Genomic DNA, 23,725 nt, shown 5'->3' on the forward strand with positions numbered 1-23,725 from the left:
AGCTAACACCTTCCTTATCCTTTTAGGTCGAATGAGCCGGACTCGATTTATCATTATGCCAACCCAAGGAGAAGGACGGCCATGCCCCACAGAGCTTACCCAGCAGAAAACCTGCCCAGTGACGCCCTGCTACAGCTGGGTCCTCGGCAACTGGGCTGCATGCAAATTGGAGGTAGGTCATGTAATGATACTTAAAGAAATCTTCTTAGTATGCCTAAAGCATCTGTCTGGTCAACCTGTGTGCTGATGGAATAAATTTCACAGCACCAGGGGCCTGTACAATGTACTTTTATGCAATAGAGCACATGCAAAAATATAACCAAATGACTTAACCTCATGCCAAGTGTTGTCGCTAGGAAAATAGCCATTCATTAGTCACTGATTCTAAAAGGGTCATGGGACTTTCATTCTCTTAGGCATTCTCAAAAATACCATGTTATCTTCTTGGCTTATTGAAAATATCAAAGTATTATTTAATTAGGCAAAAGCCTGATGCTATGGCACAGCTTGCTGTGGACTGTATTTCTTAAAGACGTACTTTTAGGCTTAGACAAAATCTTGCATATGGGCAGAAAATCAAAAGTGTATGAAAGTTACGTTTTAACATTATTACACAAACCAAGGTTACTACACTTTCCTCAACGATTACTTTTTTATTGACCTGAAATATAAATGCCTAGCAACATCATCATATATCACATACCCAGAGCTTTTGCTGGATCAGCAAAGATCTCCTACTGCATTTTCTCTCTGGTTTCTAATGTACGAAAAAGCACATTGATTTTTTTTATTCTCTTATTTTACTAGTTTTTCCTTCAGTTCATATTCCAAAGCACATTTTAATTAGGTAACAATAATTGTGATTAAGCATTAAGAAATCTGCCGAGTATTCTCATAGAGATGTTTAGTGTTCCTGTCAGGATGACATTGTCATGCAGCATTACTATCTTGCAGAAGTTAAATGCCCATGTATTTTAATAAGTCCCAGAGGAACAAAATTGTGTGGTACATTTGTTCAGTCTCCTTTTTACAGAAAATAAGATAATCATGCTCATTAATTCAATAGTAACCTAACATTACTGAATCTGAATACTTTGCCTACCAGTCTAAAATCTTCTTTCCTAAATCTTAAGCAATTTTTAAATGCTGCTTGGAATCACAATAAAAAATGGAAGGAGTAGTTTTCCTTATAATTGTAATAACTGTTGACAGAGTAGAGAAAATAAACTCAAAGAATTCAGGAACCCATTGCAGGGCAATAGAGAAAAAAGTTAGGGGGGAGAGAAAGAAGGGTATAAGACTGAGAAAAATCCCATGCTCTAAGTCTTGCCAGGCATATAACTACTACTCTACCTTAACTGTTCTTTTTGTACCTTCCCTTTTGATCTCCTCAGGTATAAAGAGCTTTTTTTAAATATGCAATCTGCCAACTTGTCCCATGGGGATATTATGGGAGAAATGCCAAATGTACTGTTTCATTTTGCTCTCACATAACTGAGTTCTTGCCAGAACCATAGGAGCAAGAGTGGCGAGTTGTGAACATTTTCTGTAGAATTGCCAGTGAGGGTTGGGGATTGTAGCATCCTTTGGAGATACCCAGGCTTGGAGACCCTGGAGACCCTAGTAGCAGGAGTATCCAGAAATTTTAGCGATGCTTCCATTTTCTAGACAAGGTTATTCTTGTTCACTGACACTTCCAGTCAGGAGGAAATGCTGCAGTTTAACTTAATTCAGGCAAAGCTCTTGAAAAACAAGTCTAGGTAGTGAATTGTTCTGGGGTGAGCACCTTACCGGAACAGGGCCAGTCAGCTTTCTTCCCTAAGAATTTGGAATAGTATTGGATCTGTTCAAAGATTGTGTATCCGGGTACTCTTGCTGCATTTTCCTGCCCTGTAGATAAAATAAGTAACTCTGAAGCAGACGCGAACAAAGAAGGTGCCACACGAAAAGAGGAGGCAAAAAAGAAAGGGAATCATGATGGTATGAGTTGAATTTTGCCTGAGTTCAAGCTGCATTTCTGCTTTTTCTGAAGCCTGTGAACTCTTTGTGAGACAGATAATTCAGTATCTCTTTAGCGGGTTGCCTTTTCTTAAATGTATATGGAAACAGAGTTTGGAATTACTGATTAAAATACATGTGGGCCTCTGCACACAAAGGCAGATCACGTCTCTCACAGCTGCACTTCTCCTTGTCCTGGCTACCCTTACCTGCCAAATAACAGGTTGGGCACTCATTCACTGAGGGTGGTGGTGATGTCCAAGTGGCTGACTGCCATCCAATGGATCAAACCATCAGAGAAGCTACAACAGGGCACAGTGGATGTAGCAAAATGCCACTAACATAGAAAGAGATTAGCAAAAGGAAGTGTTTATCCTTAGGCTTTGCTTTTATTTTATTTTATTTTTTAGTGTTGTCTAGCTCTTTCTATCCAAATTCCTCAGTTGATAACATGTATCCACACATATGTTCATGAATCTGTTGTACGGGCTCAGACTCCCAGAGTCTAACAGGCTTAATGTTGGCCAAGGTTCTGCCAGTTCCTAACTCTGCCATTTCTGCCAAATCTGTAAACTCTCCAAGTCTGTTTTTCTTACCTCTATCAGGAGAGTAGAAATAGTACCTGTTTTTTTCTGGGAGCTTTTGGTAGGAATTAGAGAGTTTATATATAGTGCATACCTTGGTACCTGACATAAATTAAGAGCTCAATAAATTGTAGTTGCTATTATAATTTTGATTAAGACTATGATTATGATTATTATCACCATCTGCCTCTCCACATCTGGAGAGTATACAAAACATCCATCAATGATGCGGACAGTGGAGAGTCAGCGAGAGAATCCTCACTTGTTGATATTCTTGCTCAAAGAAGCCTGGGTCTACTTTCAGTCTCTTAGTGTGGAAAGCTTCATGAATGACAGTGAGTGAATGCTTGCCTTATGAATGAAATTATCATTCTAATGCTGATTTCTCTTCATCTTATGGCTGCTGTTGTCAAAGATATAGGAGATTAAGGTTGAATATGGGTACATACTAGGAACACATTCTTGTTTGTCTTGGTTTTTAAAGGGATCCCTGATGTAGACTTGTTTCCTGTCACTTCTTCACACTCCCATCTCCTGGAATGTCAAACAAAACTCTAATCAACTGCATCTTCTGTTACCTGAGGTTTCAGAAGGCAAATTTCATACACTGCCAAGTCTTCAGACTCTTCTTTCCAAGTACTCTGTAGCAAAACATATAGCTTAGACAATTCTGCAATGGATCCATCATCCAGAATGATAACTTATAAGAGAGAACCCTCTCCCCAAAAAGAACTTCAACTTACACTAGTTATTTTCCACTTTAGAGAGTAAACACTTATTAGAGGATTTGCCTTAAATGAATCTACTGTGTCTGGACTTTGAACCTCTACTTATCTCCCAAAAAATGCACTCAGGTCAAAATTAGGGTGCATTTATTTGAAAGCTTCACAATAGCCACAAAAATTATTATAGCAATTATGAAGTATTGATAAATCAGATGTGTGAATTGCCATCTTAAACAATTGTTAATCCTTGTGAAAAAATCTCTAGAAGCAAAGGTGATACTCCCCAATTTATGTGCCTATTCAGGTTTTTAAGATTTAAATGGCTACAACTTGGACCTCCCCTAAGTTGTACCTTTTCTTTCTTGACAGTATGTCTTTAAATCATAATTTTCTTGTTATGTCAAGAATTTTTCTCAACAGCCACTCTGTAACATCGTGTACCTCTAGCAGTCTGTCCATGACCTGCCATTGGCATTCAGCAGTTGCTGCCACAGGGCCTTGACCTGATCGGTTCTCAGCTGGCCTTCCAGTCCCCAGACCCATTCCATGCCCTGGCACGCTGTCATGACTACTTTAGCTGATCACCTCATCCTCCTTTGCTTCTGCCACAAAAGTCCACAAAAGCTCCAAAGCCTAAGAAAGGCCGTTTCTGGCCCCTGCAGGGGGCAGGGCATAAAAAGAACATGAACCCCAGTTTCCCAGTGCGAAGCAGTTTTCACATTGTCACCTAATAACGGGTTAGTGGATTATAGCATGTGGTATCCCTGACTGCAGTAACAGAGGTGCAGAGGTGGGAGCTCTCTCTCTAGCTTTTTCTCTCTCCACCTCTCCCACCACATGAGCAGGAGTCATGAAAACTCCAGCTCTTACACTGACTTCTGGATTTTTTGGAAATTGAGCAACACACCTTGGAAGTTTAGGGGAGTTAATACTGCCTGGGATTGCTTCCCTCCCCCATCTTGGATGGTATTAAGGCATGTTACCACATGGCCTGTTTGGAAGATATGGGTGACCAAGAAACCAGCTGTGTTTACTTGTGAAGTTGAGGCCAGCTTGGTAACATACTACCTTTTATTTGCTTTCCCTCTGTTCCTGCTCTAGTTCTTTACTCTCACTCTGCCATCCTAGGATCTCACCTCCTTAGCATAGAAGCTTTGCCTTAGGCTTTGTTTTCTAAGCTATTTATGGAAAAATAGAGCTACTGTCTAGAGTTATCCAAATATCCAGTGGACTTCCTTTTGAAGTATGAGCACTTGACAAAAACTGAGGTGAAAATACTGATGAGTATCTGCCAAAAATGTTATAGTAGGAAACTTTTCATCAGGCAGATGGTTAGGTCAAATAACCACAAAGAGCTTTCTAGTTCTAAGCTTCTGTTTCTGTGAGACATTGCACAAAATTTTTTTCTAATTGCCCAAAAAATCTGAGTGTTACTTGTATTAAATATCTTCAAAGAACATTATTTAACACAGAAGGCATGCTGGGAAAACAACTTCATGTGGCAAGAGAGAAAATCAGTGTTTTATTGAGAACTCCAACCTAATCCATATGAGAAAGTACTGAATTCCCTACAAAAGGAAAACCAGCAAAGTAAAAGAGAAATGTATGCCCTATGGCTGTACATACTCTCTTGGGGAGTGATTATGGATTAGGTTATTTTAATACATACACCTAGACAAATTTTGTATGTTTTTTTTTTTTTTTCTTTTTCAATCCTGGCTGAGTTCCAAAATGAATCATGAGAGTCTGAGTACATACATTCCATGGAATAAATTTGCATTTTACTTTAGCTTCTCTTTTAGCTCTAGGAGGATTACTTAGTGATACTTTATTGTCAACAATTGAAAGATAACTCCCAAGAGGAGGAAGCTGTGGATTTTCTTGGGCAAGAGGTGGCAGGAGCCAAAAATACTGTGAGATGCTAATTGGGTAATTGTAACAGCATCCTTTCCTTTCTTAGGGTGGAGACTGTGGGGAAGGAGTCCAGATCCGCAGCTTTTCCTGTGTGGTCCACAATGGTTCAGTCTCTCACTCAGCTATAAGTGTGGACGAGGCACTGTGTGGAGAAATGCCCTTTCAAGACACCATCCTGAAACAGCCATGTTCTGTGCCTTGCCCAGGTATGCGATTTTAAATGATTGGGAGGGACTTCCCTGGTGATTTTATTTTATTTATTTATTTTTTTTTTTTTGGAGAACGTCTAATTAAAGTTGAAATTTCATATTAGCCACAATAAAAATGCAATAAAGTTATCACTTTATAATATCCTTACAGCTTCAATGGAGGCAGAGTAGGTAAGGGGCAAAAAAGCACTGGAGTTGGAAATTTAAGAACTAAGTTAAAATCTTTGTCATATCACTGGTGTTTACCAGAGACATAGAGTCTAGTGCTTTGAACCTAAGTTTGCTACATCTAGAAAATATGTTAATAATGCCTAACCTGACAGCATTGGCCATCACTCAAAACATGCTGACTGGATCTTTGATGACCCCATGAATGGTGGGGTGGTAGGAGCAAGTAATGCTATAGATTCATAAAAACATTCTAAAAATGTGAAGGTCGTTGTTAGATACATAATATGCATGAGTTGATTTTAATCTTAATAACCAACCTAGCTTGTATGGCATAAGTTTAAGGTGCCTGAATATATCCACACATGTAAATACATACATATGTACATATATATATACTTACAAATGTGTATGTTTAGATTATTATATATTCTTTAGACTCAAAAATACTCCACTTCAGAGACCAAACTGTTACCTTTATATAGTGTCTGTGGATGTCTATTTTATGTTAATGCTGCTCCTTGAAAACTGAGTTACTATCATCTTTACATCTCCCTTTTAAAAAGTTTATTATCACTAGAAGACATATAGTGTTATCCACATAAAACTGCCACTACTTCATTTCAAATCATAGTAATCTAGTTTTCAGTACTTTCTTGCTAAACTAGATTAAACCATAAATTATTATTCTCAGTGTATTCTAAGTGGGAAATTGGTCAAGGTGGAATGTATAGTACCTAGAACCTGCCTGTATCACTGTGCCATCACCACAAATCTCACTGTGAGCCCTGTCCATGTTTCCAAGTGCCAGTGTTCATGTTATTTTCCTTGCTCTGTACTGCACAATCATCCAGGAGACTGCCACTTAGCGGAATGGTCAGAGTGGAGCACGTGTGAATTAACCTGCATCAATGGAAGAAGCTTTGAGACAATGGGCCGCCAATCTAGGTCAAGGACATTTATAGTTCAGTCTTTTGACAACCAAGACAGCTGCCCCCAGCAGGTTCTAGAAACACGCCCTTGTACAGGTACCAAGAGCACTTTTCAGTTCTCAGCCTTGATTGAGCAACACTTGTTCTATTTGTATGTGAGGTGTAATAGAACCGCTGTTATCATATTTACTTGCAGGAGGCAAATGTTATCACTACACATGGAAAGCAAGTCTTTGGAACAATAATGAACGAACTGTATGGTGCCAACGTTCAGATGGCATTAATGTCACAGGTATTCCTGCCTAAGATTTGTGTGGGCACTTCAAAAAGATCTGAGTGTTGGTGTTTGTGAGAAGAATTAGCTTACACATTATAAGAGAAGACTGGGCAGTTGACCTTAGATGATCTTCATAGCAAATTGTCATGAAACCTTATTTTGTTTTAAATTTTGAGTTGAGGTATATATACTTGGCATATAATGTTAAATTAACTTTGGGTGTACAACATAGTGACCCAACAATTATATACATTACGAAATGCCCACCACAAGAATATCATGATATTATTGACTACATTCCCTATGCTGCATTTTGCTTCCCCGTGACTTATTTTATAACTAGAAATTTGTACTACTTAATCCCCTTCACCCAACACCATCCCCCTCCTTGACCTTTGGCAACCACCAGTTTGTTCTCTGTATTTATAAGTCTGGTTCTTTATTTATTGTTGTTGTTTGTTCATTTGTTTTTTAGATTTTATATAAAGTGAAATAAGAGGACATTTGTCTTTTCCTGTCTGGCTTATTTCACTTAGCATAATACCCTCCATGTCTGTCCATGTGGTTGCAAATGACAAGATCTCATTCTTATGGCTGAGTAATAAAACTTTGCATCTTAGAATGCAAACAATTCTATTTGAAGACTAGTAATATATATGACAAGGCACACTATAAAATTTCCTTAAATAGCATGTTCTGAGACAAAGGCTAAAAAAGAGTTTAAAACACTAGTCTCTAAAGTTTTAAATCATGTTATCTTCTCAGTAAAAAGTTTTTGAGGACATCTCTCAACATATCCTATTCTTGAACTGCTATCCTAACATTTTATGAAACACATACAAAAGTTGAAATTAAAAGGGTGGATAAAGATAAAATATATTTGTTAATGGTGCAAAAAACTGTTTTTGCTCTAGGTTATAGATCTCCGTGTCATGCACTAGAAACTTGGTTTTGGATATTTTGCTAGTCATTATTATTTAATATCTAAATATAGACTGAGAAAAGGCTTCCTCATTCATGACAGTGGATATCATTTGAATGTACAAACGATCTCAATTTTGAGTTTTTTTAATGGCTTATCAGAGAAAATTGTCATTGTTTTTACTGCTCCTGTGGCTGACAGAGCTTATTGAACCAGTGAGAGAAGTTCTGTTCTTCTGTAGGAATTGAAGAATCATCACCTCTGCCTTTGTCCTGTTTGCCTATTTTGGCATTGTGTATTCCCTTTAATCCATTGTTTATACCTACAATAATTTTGCCCATTCTGTAAGTTATTGTTGGAACTAAATACACTGTAAATCTACTTAACCAGGAACACAGAAAGTAGCATCCTCTGCAGCATGCTGAGAGTTAACTGGTGAGGGTTACACTATCAAATTCTCTGCACCTAGTATTTGGTGCATGGTGGACAACATAGGGCCATCCAATGAGCAGCTCAGCTTACGAGTATCAGCTGTTAAGTATTAGAGCTTAATATTTTTTAACTTTAAACACTGTATAAACTCTACAAAGTCTTGAATTTTCTTCCCAATTCCCTAGAGATTTGATACTCCTGGGGTGCAGACACTACTCTTTGGAGATCACTGGTCTAAAGAGTGTAAACAGTCCTCCAACCACTATTGGTAGCAATAGGTCCATGTGGTTATTGCCACTAATGCCCAGATTATCCATTTCACCCATAGGTACTAATTCTGGATTGTAGAATTTTTTTGGTTTTGGGTATTTTTTCCCCCTGTGGGAACAGTAACAGTGGGAATGTAGCCGCATCATTCCCAGGGAAAACATAGATCTGTTTTCTATACCACCTTTGGCTGAAAGCTTTTCGCCAGCTACCCATTCATAAACTATAATTGGGTGACAATTATAGTAAAGCAAAATCTAGAATCTCTAAATGAAACCAGTATTATATAAATACAATTTAAATACTGCCCTCATAATATGTCAAATTCTTAGCTTAGTACCTTGAATCCAGAAAGGCATGACTAATATGTAAATGATTTTCAGATTGTAGGGACATTATTCCATCCATTTACTCAAAAATATTTAATGAACACCTGTAAGTACTGTGTCAGATGTATGACTGCCTCTCCCAGAGCTTATACATTTGCTTTGAAAAATGTGTAAAGCTTCATTTTTATGATCGTGTGTGTGTGTGTGTGTGTGTTCCAGTTGAGATACATTTAAAACTGTTACCAAAGTGTTTGCTATTGTCGTCCATGAATCCATCAGTGGCATTCTTTTCACATTTGGTTGTTGCCAGTTGGCTTATTGCCTAGTTAGGGTATGCAGGAGCAGGAGAAAAATATACATAGAATGAGTCTTTGAGCAGATCTATTTTCTGCTCCAGAACTTACATTGAAATTTCATCAGTTCTTTTCCTGATCCCTGCACGCAGATGTTACCCTCAAGCAGAGCTGTATGATAGAATGACAATGCCAATAAGCAGGTGTAAAAACTACTGTGACCATCTTGTTAGCAGAGCCTCCCCTCTTGAACAATTCTTCCTGGAGTAATCTACAAAATACGGCTGGACCATATGTCAAGCAAATGGATATAAAAAAAATAATACTGTTATAGTGTGGCCATTGCCAGAGAGGAAAGAGGAAAAAAAAAAAAAAATTAATGTTTACCATAGCAAAGTCCACAAGTGATGGTGGGTTTTTTGTTTTTTTGTAGGAGGCTGCTCCCCTCAGGCCCGTCCCGCTGCCATTCGGCAGTGTAATCCAGCCTGCAGGAAACCTTTCTCCTACTGTACCCAGGTGAGTCCGGTGCGGGAGCCTTCTACAGTTAATTGCTGTCTTATGCATATGCTATTGGGTGTTTTCAAGGGGGCTCCAGCCCCAGCAGCAGTTCCGTGTGCTCACGGTACCATCTAGAGGAGTTTGCAGGAATAAATGCAGGTATTAAGGATTTTTCTTTGTAGAGCCATGTCTTATGAAGAACAGTCTTTTTCTGTAACTCTGACTATAGCCAAATCTACCTTTCAGATGTCTAGTTTATATTATCTCTGTTTACCGATAAATGTTCTTCGTGGATTTATTCTGTATTTCTTAAACTTTCATCTAGCCAAACTATTTTGAAAGATCTAAATGTTTATATTTGCTAATTACTTAGTAAAAGTTGAATATTTGCCTATGAAGAATGTATGTGCACCTGCACACTTTTTTTTTAAAGCAGAAATCTTTCCCTCTGTTCTTCTCCCATTTACCCCTCAGGAATTAATGCAAAATGTGCAATGTATTCTGTATTCTGATCAATGGCACTCACAGTGTGCGGTGCATATATAAAGTTATGTCATGTTCCCTAAAGAAATAGTTTTCTTCTTCTTATGTGTTCTCTCCCAAAAATTATCTGGTTAAAAATAATTCAAGCACTCAATCCTATTTTATGGATCTTTTAAAGTAGGTTAATTCTTTACCACAGAAAAGCAAATACCTACGCTTACAGAGGAGAAAAGGGGTCAGCAACAACTTCATATGCTAATGAGATTTGCAAAATAGAAGTTGTGGCTTTCCACCAACTATCTGGATACCCTCTTTAATAAAACAAATACCTTTTACGTTGAACCTTTGGCACATGTGATTGGTTACAACTTTTTACTTAGACTAATTGAGATTACCTCAATTGTCATAACTAGTTCTCTCCATTGAACACCATGTAATATCTTCAAACGAAATGTTGTAATAATTGTCATTATGATAAGAATGCTGCCTGTTCACTAAACAATGGGCAGTGATTAATTCTACCATACTTTTCTGATCTTTGCCTTTTGTACAAGATTGAGGTGCCCTCTTTAGTTGGAGTGTCTATTGCTCCTTAAAATCATGTGTTCAGTTAACAATTGATGACCCAAATATAGCCATCCTTCTGAATCACCCAGACCTGAGTGGTTATGTGAGGCTAGGGGCCTGTTCAAATAATGCCATATCAACAGTTTCAGATGAGGAGCTCTAACAGCAAAGTCATACAGATTCATAATTTTATGCTTAACTTGTTCTATTCTTCTCTATCATCTTTTTATTTGAGGGAAGAGGGAAGAACGATTATTTTCAGTTTCACTCCTAGAGACAGAACAAAATCCTTGTTCGTTATGCCTCATCATAGCCAGCATCTTGGAGAGATTTATTGTATATGAAAATGACCAGAAATTCACAAATATGAAGAACACATTGACATGGTGCCGACTAGGAATGTGATGTATTGTGACACTCAGGTTACTACAAGGAAGCATATGGGACATCTGGTGAAGTCTTTTTTTTTTTTCCTCTACTTAGGCTGCTCTACTTGAGTGCAGAACCAAGCTTCCAAGCAGAAAGGTAGTTCAGACTAGTTAGTGATCAAGGGTACAAGGGACGAGCAGCATTCAGCAGCTGGTGCAGCAACAGACATCAAACAGCACAAAGTACATAATCTGTGTTGCTTTACTTCTCAGCATCAAGGGCAGCAGGTTTGAGTGAGTGGGCAGGAATCTGAAAGAGTTGGGGGAAGAGTAGAAGATAATTTGATTAAGTGTGCCTCAAATATCTCTGCGAGAGAGAAAAAAGGATGGAATGAATGCCGTCTGTTGTGATTTCTTATAGGGGAGGCGTAAGAATTGTAAACCTGCAGAAAAATCTGATGCTGTATTCAAGGGTTGACTTTGGAATTCAGAAAGATGAACTGTTTGGCTTTTCATCTCTTTGGCAACTCTGTTGCTGAAAAACCCCAAACTGCCATAACATATCATGCACGTATTAAGTGATCCCAACATTTAAATTCTTCTTTTTCATCACTGTGTAACCGTAAAACTATTCTGTATTCCATAGGGTGGCGTCTGTGGCTGTGAAAAGGGCTATACAGAGATAATGAGATCAAATGGTTTCTTGGATTACTGCATGAAAGTACCAGGCTCAGAGGATAAAAAAGCTGATGTGAAAAACCTTGCTGGGAAAAACAGACCTGTGAATTCAAAAATACATGATATTTTTAAAGGATGGTCACTTCAACCCCTTGATCCAGGTACATTTAAGACGTAAGAAATACACATTTTTCACATGGGGGTGGGGTTCATGTTGTAACCACTGCTTATGACAGAAAGAATGGAGGGAAGGAAGAGACTGAAGAGGTGATGTGGTCGAATTCAAGGTTTCTTAACTTTGAGTGCCATATAAGAGGTAGTCCCTTTAAATGTAAAATGTTCTCATGGATGGTTTAAGATAAATCTGTTTCAACCCCAGTGTAAAAGATACTGAATTAAGTTCTCAAAATATTAACATTTAAAATTATCTTTCAATTGTAAGTTATCTCTGCAAGAGAGAATGCCTTTTAACTGGAGTTTTCTGTATATAATTCAAATTAAAAGCAAAAATTGCCATAGATCAAGAATGTGTAGATACCTTAGGAAATGTCTAGGGACCCTATCTAGTTTAAGTAACACTAGTGGAGTAGTAAAGAGCCTTAATTTCACAGACAGACATACCTTGGCATCATGGCTCAGAATGTACCCATTTTGTGATTCAGCATAGTGTCTTTTAATTGATTTTATAAGTGAGTACACAGGTCCATAAGCACCTGCCTTACAGGATTGTTGTTCTACCACCATGCTGGACCTGCAGGGCTTAGGAATTGGTGGTGATTCAGGATAGGAATGAACATTTATTTGACGCTTTCTGTGTACCCTATCATTCTGTGCTGGTTATACGGAGTGAACGATCTCATGAAATTGCAAAAACCTAATGAGATGCTATCATCCCCCATTTTTGAGATTCGGAGTCTGAAACAATGAAAATGAATTTGACCAAGGTCATACCACCAGTAAGTGATAGTAATATTTGAAAGGCAGGTCAGTAAGGCCTTTCATAGATAGCATTTGTTTCAGCTCCCCACTTATGAAGTATGCAGAAAACAAAAGCATGATTCTTGGTGCTTATCATACACACCTTTCCTAGGAAACAAAATGCTACTAATGACTAAGCAAAGTGGTCCAACAGGGCATGGAGAAGAAAGAGGCAGGCAAAGCTCAAGCAAAATATACCCTGGGAATTTCCCCCACAGAACCTATGCACCTGCATATCAAAAGTGCCTCAATGACGTGCTTAAGTGAAGAAAAAAACAGAAACTAGATCTAGTAGGAGAAATCAGATGTACACTCTTCAACCCCCTCTTCAGGATGACCACAGTATCTTATTCATTTTTGATCTCCCTGTATGTCTGGGCATGCTATAGGTTTTAAAAACATTTCATTCATTTTGTGACTGAATTAGCAGTAGCTTTAAATTTGAAGGAAGCAGGATATAAAATGTAGCCAGGGTCACCCATTGCCTGACCACCCTACTTCAGGAAGAGAATTAGGGTGAGGTTCTAGAGAAATGAATGCTCAAATCCACACGTGGGGTCCTTAGCCTTTGGGAGCTAATTAAAATATCAGTAATAGCATGTATGTCAACATACATCTGTGTGTCTATGTTTTTCTCTTGATAGTGTAAATTGGAACAACCTCAAGAAAGTCGTTTAGGCAATATGTATCATACAGTTTGACCTAAGAGTTCTTTGCTAGGAACCCATCATACAACTATATATATATATATATATGTATACTAAATAATATTTGTTATGACTGCTTGTTGTATAAAAAGATGAGTGGAGGGGTGCCTGGGTGGCCCAGTTGGTTAAGCGACCGACTTTGGCTCAAGCCATGGTCTCATGTTTTGTGGGTTCTAGCCCTGCATCAGGCTTTGTGCTGACAGCTCAGAGCCTGGAGCCTGTTTCGGATTCTGTCTCCCTCTCTCTCAAAAATAATAAACTTTAACAAAAAAAAAAAAAAAAGAATGGAAATAACCTAAATGTTGATAAACAGAATATGGAAAAACAAAATATAATACACTTATACATCTCCTATTAAAGAGAATGAGACCTGCTTTTAAGATCTAGCATGGAAAACTGCATGCATGCTCTGCTGCTATATTTGCATATACAAAGGAAACTAAAATGATTCACAAGGAAACATAACAATGGTCGCTGCTGGGTTGGGAATTGAGAGAGAGCATCAGGGAGACTTATTTTTCACTACATATCTTTTTTCAATAGTTTGAAGTTTGATCCTATCCATTATATTATTATAAAAAGTTATATTCTTTTTTTAAGTAACATGGACCACATCCTTCTACACTGGGGATTTAAAAGTACTGGACCCTCCCAGTACTTCAGTTCTAGGAGGTTTAGGAGTAAAAAGATGAAAGGTACTTTATCACTCAGGGAAGACTTTTTTTCTTTTTTTTTCTTTCTTCCAATGTAAAAAACTCAGAATAGGGGATTGCATCATTAGTGTTTCAAAGAGATCTGAATCAAAGCTTTGTTAAAATTTTATGACCATAGAAAAATATCATTACTACATTGAAACCTCATTCTAAAAACCTGACTGAGGCTTTAAAGTGTCTTATAAGCAAAAACTGTAATGGGTAGTGATAATATAATTGAACGTAATTGTGATTTTATTCCAAACAGTTGTTGTTTACAATAGATTTTGATAGTTGTTCATCCCATAGAAGCCTTTCAAGATGCCAATAAGTTTTTTGGACCTGCAGTTAATTACATTCACGTAGTATAATGAATCTTCTGTGTGCATCTATCTTTCAGGAAGGAATGCAGTTCCTTGGAGATACTCAGGCATCTCTCTCAGACCAGTTAAACATGCTCACATAAGCAGAAAATAGAAAAACATATATACACTCAAGTTATACATATTAAAAATCACAAAATAGATCAGACTATTGGGTTCTATTTTTCTTAACTATAGCAGATAGGGCATCAAAATAATAAGCAAATATTCACATGTATGGTTATAATTTGACATAATTTGGTGAATTTATCATTAGCTTATTTGGGCATATAGTTTTTGTTCATTCAACATCATTCAAGAAGCAAAGTCCCCAAAAGTGGTGAGAGTAATTTTCTTTGCATGTAGGATTGCCTCGTAATTTTTTTGGTTCTGTATATGTTGTCAAAATGTATTGTGACACTTTTGTGTTACATGTATAAGACTACATAAACATACAAAATTAAAATAGTCTGAGAATTCTTTTGCATGCTAACCTTATTTAATCTCTATTTTAAACAGATGGCCGAGTAAAAATCTGGGTTTATGGCATTTCAGGTGGCGGTTTTCTTATCATGATTTTCCTAGTATTTACTTCCTACCTTCTTTGGTAAGTACTAACTAGCAAAACGTTTATATTCCATATTCTTATAGGTGACATATTATGCTAAAAGGCCATTGGCTATTGTAATTGGACTCCTGAACCCACAAATAATTATCAACAGTAGAATATAACTTTTTTATTTGGTTTTCAAATAATATCAGAAGATGTAAATCATTATAAGGAAATTTCCATTTTAGTATTTTGATTTAGACTTTTTTTGATTAAATAAACATTAAAATATTTTAATTTTTGAGAGGCAGAGAGAGGGAGACACAAAATCTGAAGCAGGCTCCAGGCTCTGAGCTGTCAGCACAGAACCCAACATGGGGCTCGAACTCACAGACTGCAAGATCATGACCTGAGCTGAAGTCAGACACCCAACCGACTGAGCCACCCAGGCACCCCTGATTTAGACTATCTTTCAGTGTTGACTGTATGTTGGCATCTCTTGGCACCTCCTGGGAATTGATACTTGGTTGCAGCCTCAGAGATTGACTTAATTAATCTTGCATGTGGCCAGGTCATCTGGATGTTTAAAAGCACTCCAGGTAATTCTAAAATGCAGCCAAGGCTAAGAGCCATTACTCCAGATAATTCTAATATGACCTATCTTGACCAGTGGGTTCAATCAGCCTGTTTAGTACATTTTTCTTTTATTTTTGAGAGAAAGACACAGAGTGGGGGAGGGGCAGAGACAGAGCGAAACACAGAATCCAAAACAGGCTCCAGGCTCTGAGCTGTCAGCAAAAAGCCCGACACGGGGCTAGAACTCATGAACTGCGAAATCATGACCTGAGCCCAAGTCGGACACTTAACCAACTGAGCCACCCAGGTGCCCCTTTAGTACATTTTAAATAGAGGCCAGGTTTTATCCACATTGACCAGATAGAGAAAATTTGACAATTTCAGGAACCCCATTTTCTAAGTGACTTGTTCCTGAAAATTTAGTTGATGAGTTGTTGTTGAGACCAGACAGATGTAAATACATTTGAATGTTTTCAAGTGTGTTGACAATATTTTATTAGCTTCCAAAGCAAAATTTCCAAAGGATCTTTTTATTTTCATGAGATCAAATGTTACCTTGTTTTTCTCCAAATTGAGATATTTATATTCATCATCTATTAAACTATTTCCTTGAGAATTTTTACCCAAGTTTTAATCTCGATTCAAATCCAACCGTTGTATATTTAGTCTCAAATTCTGTTTCCAAGGTTACACAGGTTTTTAAATCTTTGCTCTGGATCAGTGAAAGTTAGTGAAGAAAATAAGATGACTTTAATTCTTTCTGCCACCTATAGTGCTACAAATTGAATCTCTAGAAATTGGATTTCTATCCAGCTAATGTGTCCATAGTGCTGTAGTAAAAAGTAACACCTTCGGTTAGTCCTTCAACCTATAATCAAATGATTTGACCAATTTTTATGTCTCAATTGATAAATTTTGTATGTATTCCTAGATGGTGTCTTAATGAACAAGTGTGAAGTTGAAAGCCTTATATGAGGTTCAGAGTGATAGGATGCATTCATCACTAGAAAAGATTAGAAAGGGAGGAAAAGGTCTTATATTGTAACAAAGGACATGAAGGTTTGACAGATGAGAAGCTCCTCTGAAAGTAATGACCCAACACAGTGTAAGAGAATCAGAAAATCTGTTCTGTAAAAGCTGGGATGTGTTCTAGTTGTTAATTGCTACATCCTCAATTCCAAATCCTATTGTTCCCGCCTCCCTGGAATATCTAAGAGATTAAAAATCAACAGTAAGTCATTAAATTTGCCTTTTTGCATTTCTCCATTCCTTCAGGAATAAATATTTATTGAGGCCCTTTCTGAATGACCCTAAGCTCTGGGGATTAATTAGGTACATCACTGAATTCTGGAAACAGTTTTCTAGAGAATTTTTTAAAGATCAATATAATCCCCCTTACATTTTAGTGACCAAATTACATAAATATTTATGTACAGTATTTTGTACATCTATTTGTTTCATCTTCAATGCTTGGCCTTAATCACCTCCCATTAGGTATAGCACAATAGCTACATACTTGGACTTAATGCAAATACTCCTTTCTGCTATCTACAGCAAAATTAGTCTTTCTAAAATTTAGCCAAATGATCAGCCTCTCTCCTACTTAGACACCAGCAGTGACTTTCCATTGACAACAAAAGGAAAGTCATGTTCTGGCTGCCTAGCTAGCCTTCCATAATTTCAGCCTGAACAATCATTCCAAGTACATCTATTTCCCTATGCCTTGGACAGTCCCGTGTGTGTATTTTTCTCATTGAAGAAATTTTTTAGAAAAATTACCTCCTTAATAAACTCTTTATTTTGATGAAATGGTAAATTATCTACTGTAATATTTAACCAATATGCTTAGTTCTGCATTCGTACCCATAATCCTATATTATATATTCATTATAATATACTCATTTTCTCTACTTTCCCATTTCATAGCAAAGTTTGTATCCATCTTTCAGATCACTTTGTAATTACTGTTATCTCTCTTCCCACAGTCAGTTTCAGTTTCTCAAGTTTACCATTTTCATTTCTATCCAAGTTGTTTGAGATACCACATTTGTTATCCATGTTGCTGTTTCAGAAGTTTTCTCCTAAGACCCCATGTACCCTTTCAAATGTATTAGGGAAATTTGCCTTTTCATTTTCACTGTGCATGTTCAATTTTGATGTCAGTTTTTTTTATTATTATAAAGGTAAGCTCTTCATTATATGGAAAACTTATATAAGGGTTGAATATAAGCCTATAACTTCTTTCTGAAGGATAATGTTTTTGGGAGAAGTAACCTTTTATTAGGATGCTTACGGTGGTACCTTCTAGTTTTGCAAGGAGTCGGCTGCTTCCAAGGTACCTCCTTAAGTCCCGTTTATCTAGAATGAATTTTCACCATTAGCTATTGACATGCTATTAGTTCTTCCCAGTAAACCTCAAATGCCAACATTTTCCCAAACAGTCTGGAATAACATGTCCATGCTTCCTCTTCTCTGGCATTTACTCTATGCTGTGATTGTAGTTACTTCTATAAATCTCTTACTCCTCTACCATCCAAAGTAGAATAAGTGGATGATTAAATGAGTGGTAAGTAAACACACACACACACAACCAAACCTAGGTGTTTTACATAGATTGTCTTTTCCAGTCCTCACAATAATCTAATGTGTTATTGCTATTATCATACCCATTTTAAAGACAGAGCAAGTTTTTCTGAGGTCATCAACCTGATAAAATCACTTCTAGGTATGCCTAGGCCCAGAGCTTACGTTCTTTCCACTGGTCTTCTCGTCTGCAATTTCTTTCTCTTCAGTAATCCTAAAAACTCAATGTAGTGTCTCCAGCTTTCATATTTTTTAGATGTTCTTTGTTTCCCAAGTAAGCTATAGACTTGGGAACAGACCTTTTGATATCAAAACCCATATCATTTACTGTTACATATGAGCTGCCTAAAGAGTCCAAATAGATACTTTCACGACATTTACTTCTATTAAATAGGTTGCACAGGAGTTAGAGGATGACAGTTTTGGTGATTTTATATTTTCTCCCCAAAATAAAAGGCTTAGGACAAGAGAACTGCTATAATATGCCAGGCCTTAGGTGTATATTTTAGATGAAAGCAATTTATAATAAAACTTAGAAGCGCTTTTGAGAAAATATAGAAAAATAGTCTTCTTAAGGACCGCTTTGTTCAGATACAACCCTTTGTACATCTACCATTAGTGTTCGAAGTTTTTGAAATATTACTGATGCCCTGCTCCCCTGGCAGTAAAGATCCATGAGGCAATTGAGTCCAGATGAGCTCTGGGTGAGCTTGTAGTTAATGTAGATATAGTACCAGAAAATTGCTGCAGATAACTATCGCATATCCATCCTGCCCTGCCCAGTGCCATTCAGTAAATGGGCCCCCATTCTGCCCAAGTTTGAGAGTAGTGTCCCCAATTCCAGAGGCCCTGCCCTTAGGAATGGCTGCCTAAACCAAAGACAGTTCCGGCTTTCATCAAGCTATTTAAGCTCTACTGCCCTGGGGCTGGAATTCATTGGTACTGTTGAGTACCAGCAATTTGCCTTTAAGTCTATAATCAGTTTGTTTTCCTGGTTTACTGGTTTTAGCCCTTGCTAAAATTCAAATGATCATGAAAGAGGTCACTTTAAATGTGTGTCATTTGGGGCAGTGGGTTAAGTGTGTCTGACTTTGGCTCAGGTCATGATCTCCCAGTTCATGAGTTCAAGCCCTATGTTCGGCGCTGTGCTGAAGCTCAGAGCCTGCCTCAGATTCTATGTCTCCCTCTCTGCCCCTCCCTTGCTTCCTCTCTCTCTCTCAAAAATAAATATTAAAAAAAAAATTTTTAATAAAAAGGAAAAAAAAATGTGTGTCTTTCAAAGATCTCTTACAGCCAGAGTCGCATAATAGTTTTATCTCTGTGCCAAACCTGAAAGTGACGGTGGCTGTCACGAGTGCTCTATTAGGAAGAGTTACGAGGCTCCACCTCAGTCCGACAGGGAAGAACAGTGTGATGGATTAGAGATCCATCCTGGGTATGGGATGAGTGGCGGTGGCCTATTTGCCAAGCAACGGCAGGTCCTGATTTAGTGTGAGTGAGGTGGTCACACCTTTCCTGAGACCAGAGTGGAGGAGAAAATATATTTTTAGAAAAAGAATTAAGGGAAAAAGGAAAGGGAGCAGGGCCTCTAAAGACAAGTCCCCAAGTTGGTGGCTTTGCTGAGGACAACCCTGCTACATATCCCCTCCCCTCAGGGTTTTTTTTAACTCACCAGTAAGGTTTCAAAAGCCACAGCTACCCAGCACAGTATCACCTTACTCGGTTTACCAACATTTAATAAAATTTCTCAGGTCGCACACATTCATAGTTACGACATTAGTATCAATTGAGAGGTTACACAATCATAATAAAACGTCGCCTTCATCCAAATGATCCCCAGCACACCCCATGGCCCACAAGGATTTAAGGACTATGTATTAGAAAACCCCTCTTTTTTCCCAGTGGTTGATACAATGTTCATAATTCCTTATGTGGAAACTCAGCTCCTATTTTGAGCACAATATGGGCCCAAAAAACAGCTGACCACACTTCAGTGTCTCCCTGGCAATGTTGACATAAAGATCCAGCCATCTCTATCCCTCTTCCCCACTCCCCAGGACTCAGCTTTTGCTTTTTTGCCCATCACCCTTCACAAATGCAAATTAAGAATGGATAACCAAAAACTATTTGGAAACACCTCCGTATCTTCCCTTCCCCCTCAAAAGGCAAGAGATAGAGGATGAGCAAGACCCCAACTGTCATTTCAGATGAATTATCTTGTATTAGGACAACCTCCACTATAACCAAACCTCCACCACAGTGGATGCACAAGCTGTTACTTCCAAGTTGTCCTCAACTGTCGTTTGTGGGATTTCTTAGCACTTTTAAATGCTACAGATTAGCATGCTCTGGACCTCATTTCAAGCTGGGTCCATTCTCTATGCAAGAGTCTGGGCCAAACAATAGAACCAGAGCCACTGGAATATACTTCTATATTAAAGTTACATTGACTATTATTCTAATAATGACAAAATGAATAAGCTTTTGAGAAGCAGGAAACTGGAGGCTTCCCATGACAGAGGATGCTAGAGCAGGTTCCTTCCTCTCCTCAGTTTCCCTAGTTGGAAGGTGTCTCTGTGTAGCCCATGCCCAGCCTCACCTCATAACCCACTGAGCACCCACTGCACCCCAGCTGCCAGGCAGGAACACAGATGCCATCTGTGGTTTTCCTTCTAATGATTTTTTTTTAAGTTTTTTAACATTTATTTTTTAGGGGCAGAGAGGGAGACACAGAATCCGAAGCAGGCTCCAGGCTCTGAGCTGTCAGCACAGAGCCCGATGCGGGGCTAGAACTTATGAGATGTGAAATCATGACTTGAGCTGAAGCCGGACACTTAAGTCACTGAGCCACCAACGTGCCCCCTTCTAGTGATTTAAAAATTTTTTTCATTTCTTGTTTTTGATTCATTATCGAACCAAAAAAATACTTTTAGAACTTGAGCATTTAAACTAGGTGATTCTCCTTAAAACCATTTTAATTCTATCAAGCACACACACATGTGTGTGTGTGCAGTAAAATTCATGTAATACAGAATTCTCCATTTTAAGTCAGACACAAAAGCCACATATAGAATGGTTCCATCTGGATGAAGTATTCAAAATAGGCAAACCCCTAAGGTGCAGAAGTTTAAGTGGTTGCCAGGGGCTTGAGTGTGGGAGAAATAGGAAGACTACTTCTGTGAGTATAGAGTTTCTCTTTAGGTGATGAAAATGTTCTGGAACTAGATAAGATGATGGTTACACAACATTGTGCCACCGAACTGTACACATTAAAATGTGTTTCTAATTTAAGTTCAAAGTATGAAAATTCCCATGTACACACCAAAATGTTTCTACCAAGTGCCAAGTTAATGACATGGATACAGAGGAAGTGCACTGAAGAGGTTGATGCCTGGGCCTGGGCCTATGTGTTAGAGGTGCTTAGTTTTCAGGCTCGGCCACTTGGTGACTTGAGGGAAGGTAAGTGACCTTTCTAGTCCTTCTCTGTAATGAAAAAAAAAAATCAATGCTTCCCCTCTCTTAGGATTGTTCTGGGATTTATTGAGATGTAAAATGTTCAGCACAGGGCTTGGCAGTTAGTATATTTCCAATAATAGATGCTATTTGGGGCACCTCAGTCCGTTAAAATCTGACTTCGGCTCAGGTCATGATCTTGCAGCTCATGAGTTCGAGCCCCGCATCAGGCTCTGTGCTGACAGCTCAGAGCCTGGAGCCTGCTTCAGATTCTGTGTCTCCCTCTCTCTCTCTGCCTCTCCCCTGCTTCTGCTCTCTCTCTCAAAAATAAACATTAATAAAAATAATAGATGCTATTAAAATAAACTTGGAGACAAGGAAAGAATTGCCTCCCTGCTGGTAAGGACAACCCCCAAGACCTGGGCACTGAAGGCATGAGAATGCAAAAGTACTGAGAAAGGAAGACAGGCCTTATGGTAGAGGTGGGGCACCATGTGGCCAAATTCAAACTATTAACATTCATCAACGTAAGTTGAGTTTCACCCATACTAAGACTCAGAGTGTAATGCAGGTTGTTTTGCCCCAGATCTGGGCCATCACTGTGTGATTTACCAAGGTTAGTCAACCTCAGCTTCTCTGAGAAGGAAGAGCAGCCCTCCCTGACCTGGCAAAGTTGTCAACCTGCGGTAAAACAGAGACCAGGTGTGAGCGGCTCTGCAGAATCAGAGAAAGTGTCCTGACAGACTCTGGTTACATGGCATCTAAATGTCAGGCTTCAGGCAAGAGCAGAAGTGTGTTTACTTAAAAACGAGACCCGGGTAAGGCACAGAAGCCTGGCTGCTCCAGCTGCTCATGTTAAACATCTCTGATGTGCATGCAGGTCACAGTAGCTTAGGAATTAGTGAACAGCAGATGTTGGCATTACTGAGTATAAACAAGAACAAGAAAAGTAGCCCTCTACCACGTTCACTGGTTCCATGAAACCATTTTTAAGATTTAGAAAAAATGACAAGTTCTCCCTAAAATAGGGGTAAAGTATTCAAAAAACAAAGCCACAGGTTCAGAGCGCTCAATCTTTTGTCATTTAGCTGCTTGAATTTCTATACCTCACAATAGTTTTTGGCAGATCAAACAGAACTCTGTGAACAATTTTTATCTGAGGAATTCTTTTCCCTTTGCAGCAAGAAGCCAAAACCACATCAAAGCACACCTCCCCAACAGAAGCCTCTGACCTTAGCCTACGATGGAGACTTAGACATGTAACCTGAAAAAGAAATCCAAATGTAGACATCAACTGCCTTAACCGCTTTCTCTTTTGTAGCTCTCAGACTTCTCAGTTTTTTGAGGAATCTCATGATGTGATACATTGGGCAGAATGCAAATATTGCGAAAGTAATATTGCCTCAACTTCATTTGGACATGAAGTCAAGGATTATTAGGTCTGCCATTTTGCTTTCAAGTTGTTTGTGGGTGTGTGTTTACTTTTTTGATTCTCCCAAGGGTCCTGAAAAACCCTTCTCTTCCTGTTTGGAAATGGGAAGAAGAAAACATGATGGAATTCCCACAGACTCCCATAAACTTTATCTTCAGCAGCATGATGACAATCTGGAGGAAAGTCGAATCAAGGCGTTTACTGTAAATGACGAGCCTGACACTGCTTTGTTACGCACTATATTAGTGCAAGTCTTTATTCTTCCCATACTTCAACACTGAGTTTTCTAGAGTTTACATTGGTTCAAAGACTTTCAAATTGGATTGCCTATTTTCATGAACACAGAGAGAATGGCTTACCATTTCAGAAATTCTCTGAGTTTTTACCTTTAAATATTGTACTTTGTTTTGTAGCCAGGGGATGATGGCACTTCACGGATTGCATTTGTTGAGGTGGGGGGGTGGGGAGTGGAGTGGGTGTAATTGCTGGTTTAGATGAAAGCTAGGTGGTTTCTGAATGAAATCTGTATTGAGTGTTAGGTGGTTATATTGGAGAATGAGGTAGATTATTTGATTACTGAAACTGTATTTTAACAGAAACTTAGCCATGTAGATATAGTACTATGCCATACACAGTTGTAATTCAGTTTAATGACGACAAACTCTGCTTTTGTAATTTCAATTTTCTTATCTGAATATTTATAAATTCTTCTTTTGAATTTAATTATCTGACCTCATTTAATATACAT

At 38.3% G+C, this 23,725-nt stretch overlaps 1 protein-coding gene across 1 annotated transcript in view; it reads left to right on the top strand.

Moving 5' to 3' along the window:
- The window catches only part of THSD7B (thrombospondin type 1 domain containing 7B), a 746,473-nt gene extending 723,532 nt beyond the window's left edge, over positions 1 to 22,941 (top strand). The window contains exons 20-27 of the mRNA XM_042948618.1: positions 27 to 172; positions 5,268 to 5,427; positions 6,453 to 6,626; positions 6,727 to 6,822; positions 9,484 to 9,566; positions 11,613 to 11,805; positions 14,903 to 14,990; positions 22,727 to 22,941. Of these exons, the coding sequence (XP_042804552.1) occupies positions 27 to 172; positions 5,268 to 5,427; positions 6,453 to 6,626; positions 6,727 to 6,822; positions 9,484 to 9,566; positions 11,613 to 11,805; positions 14,903 to 14,990; positions 22,727 to 22,808 (1,022 nt within the window). The 3' untranslated portion in view covers positions 22,809 to 22,941. The remainder of the gene's footprint in view (positions 1 to 26; positions 173 to 5,267; positions 5,428 to 6,452; positions 6,627 to 6,726; positions 6,823 to 9,483; positions 9,567 to 11,612; positions 11,806 to 14,902; positions 14,991 to 22,726) is intronic.
- Positions 22,942 to 23,725: the final 784 nt, after the last annotated feature.

The sequence above is a fragment of the Panthera leo genome, chromosome C1, assembly GCF_018350215.1.
Source record: "Panthera leo isolate Ple1 chromosome C1, P.leo_Ple1_pat1.1, whole genome shotgun sequence".
In the NCBI taxonomy this organism is placed as follows: Eukaryota; Metazoa; Chordata; class Mammalia; order Carnivora; family Felidae; genus Panthera; species Panthera leo.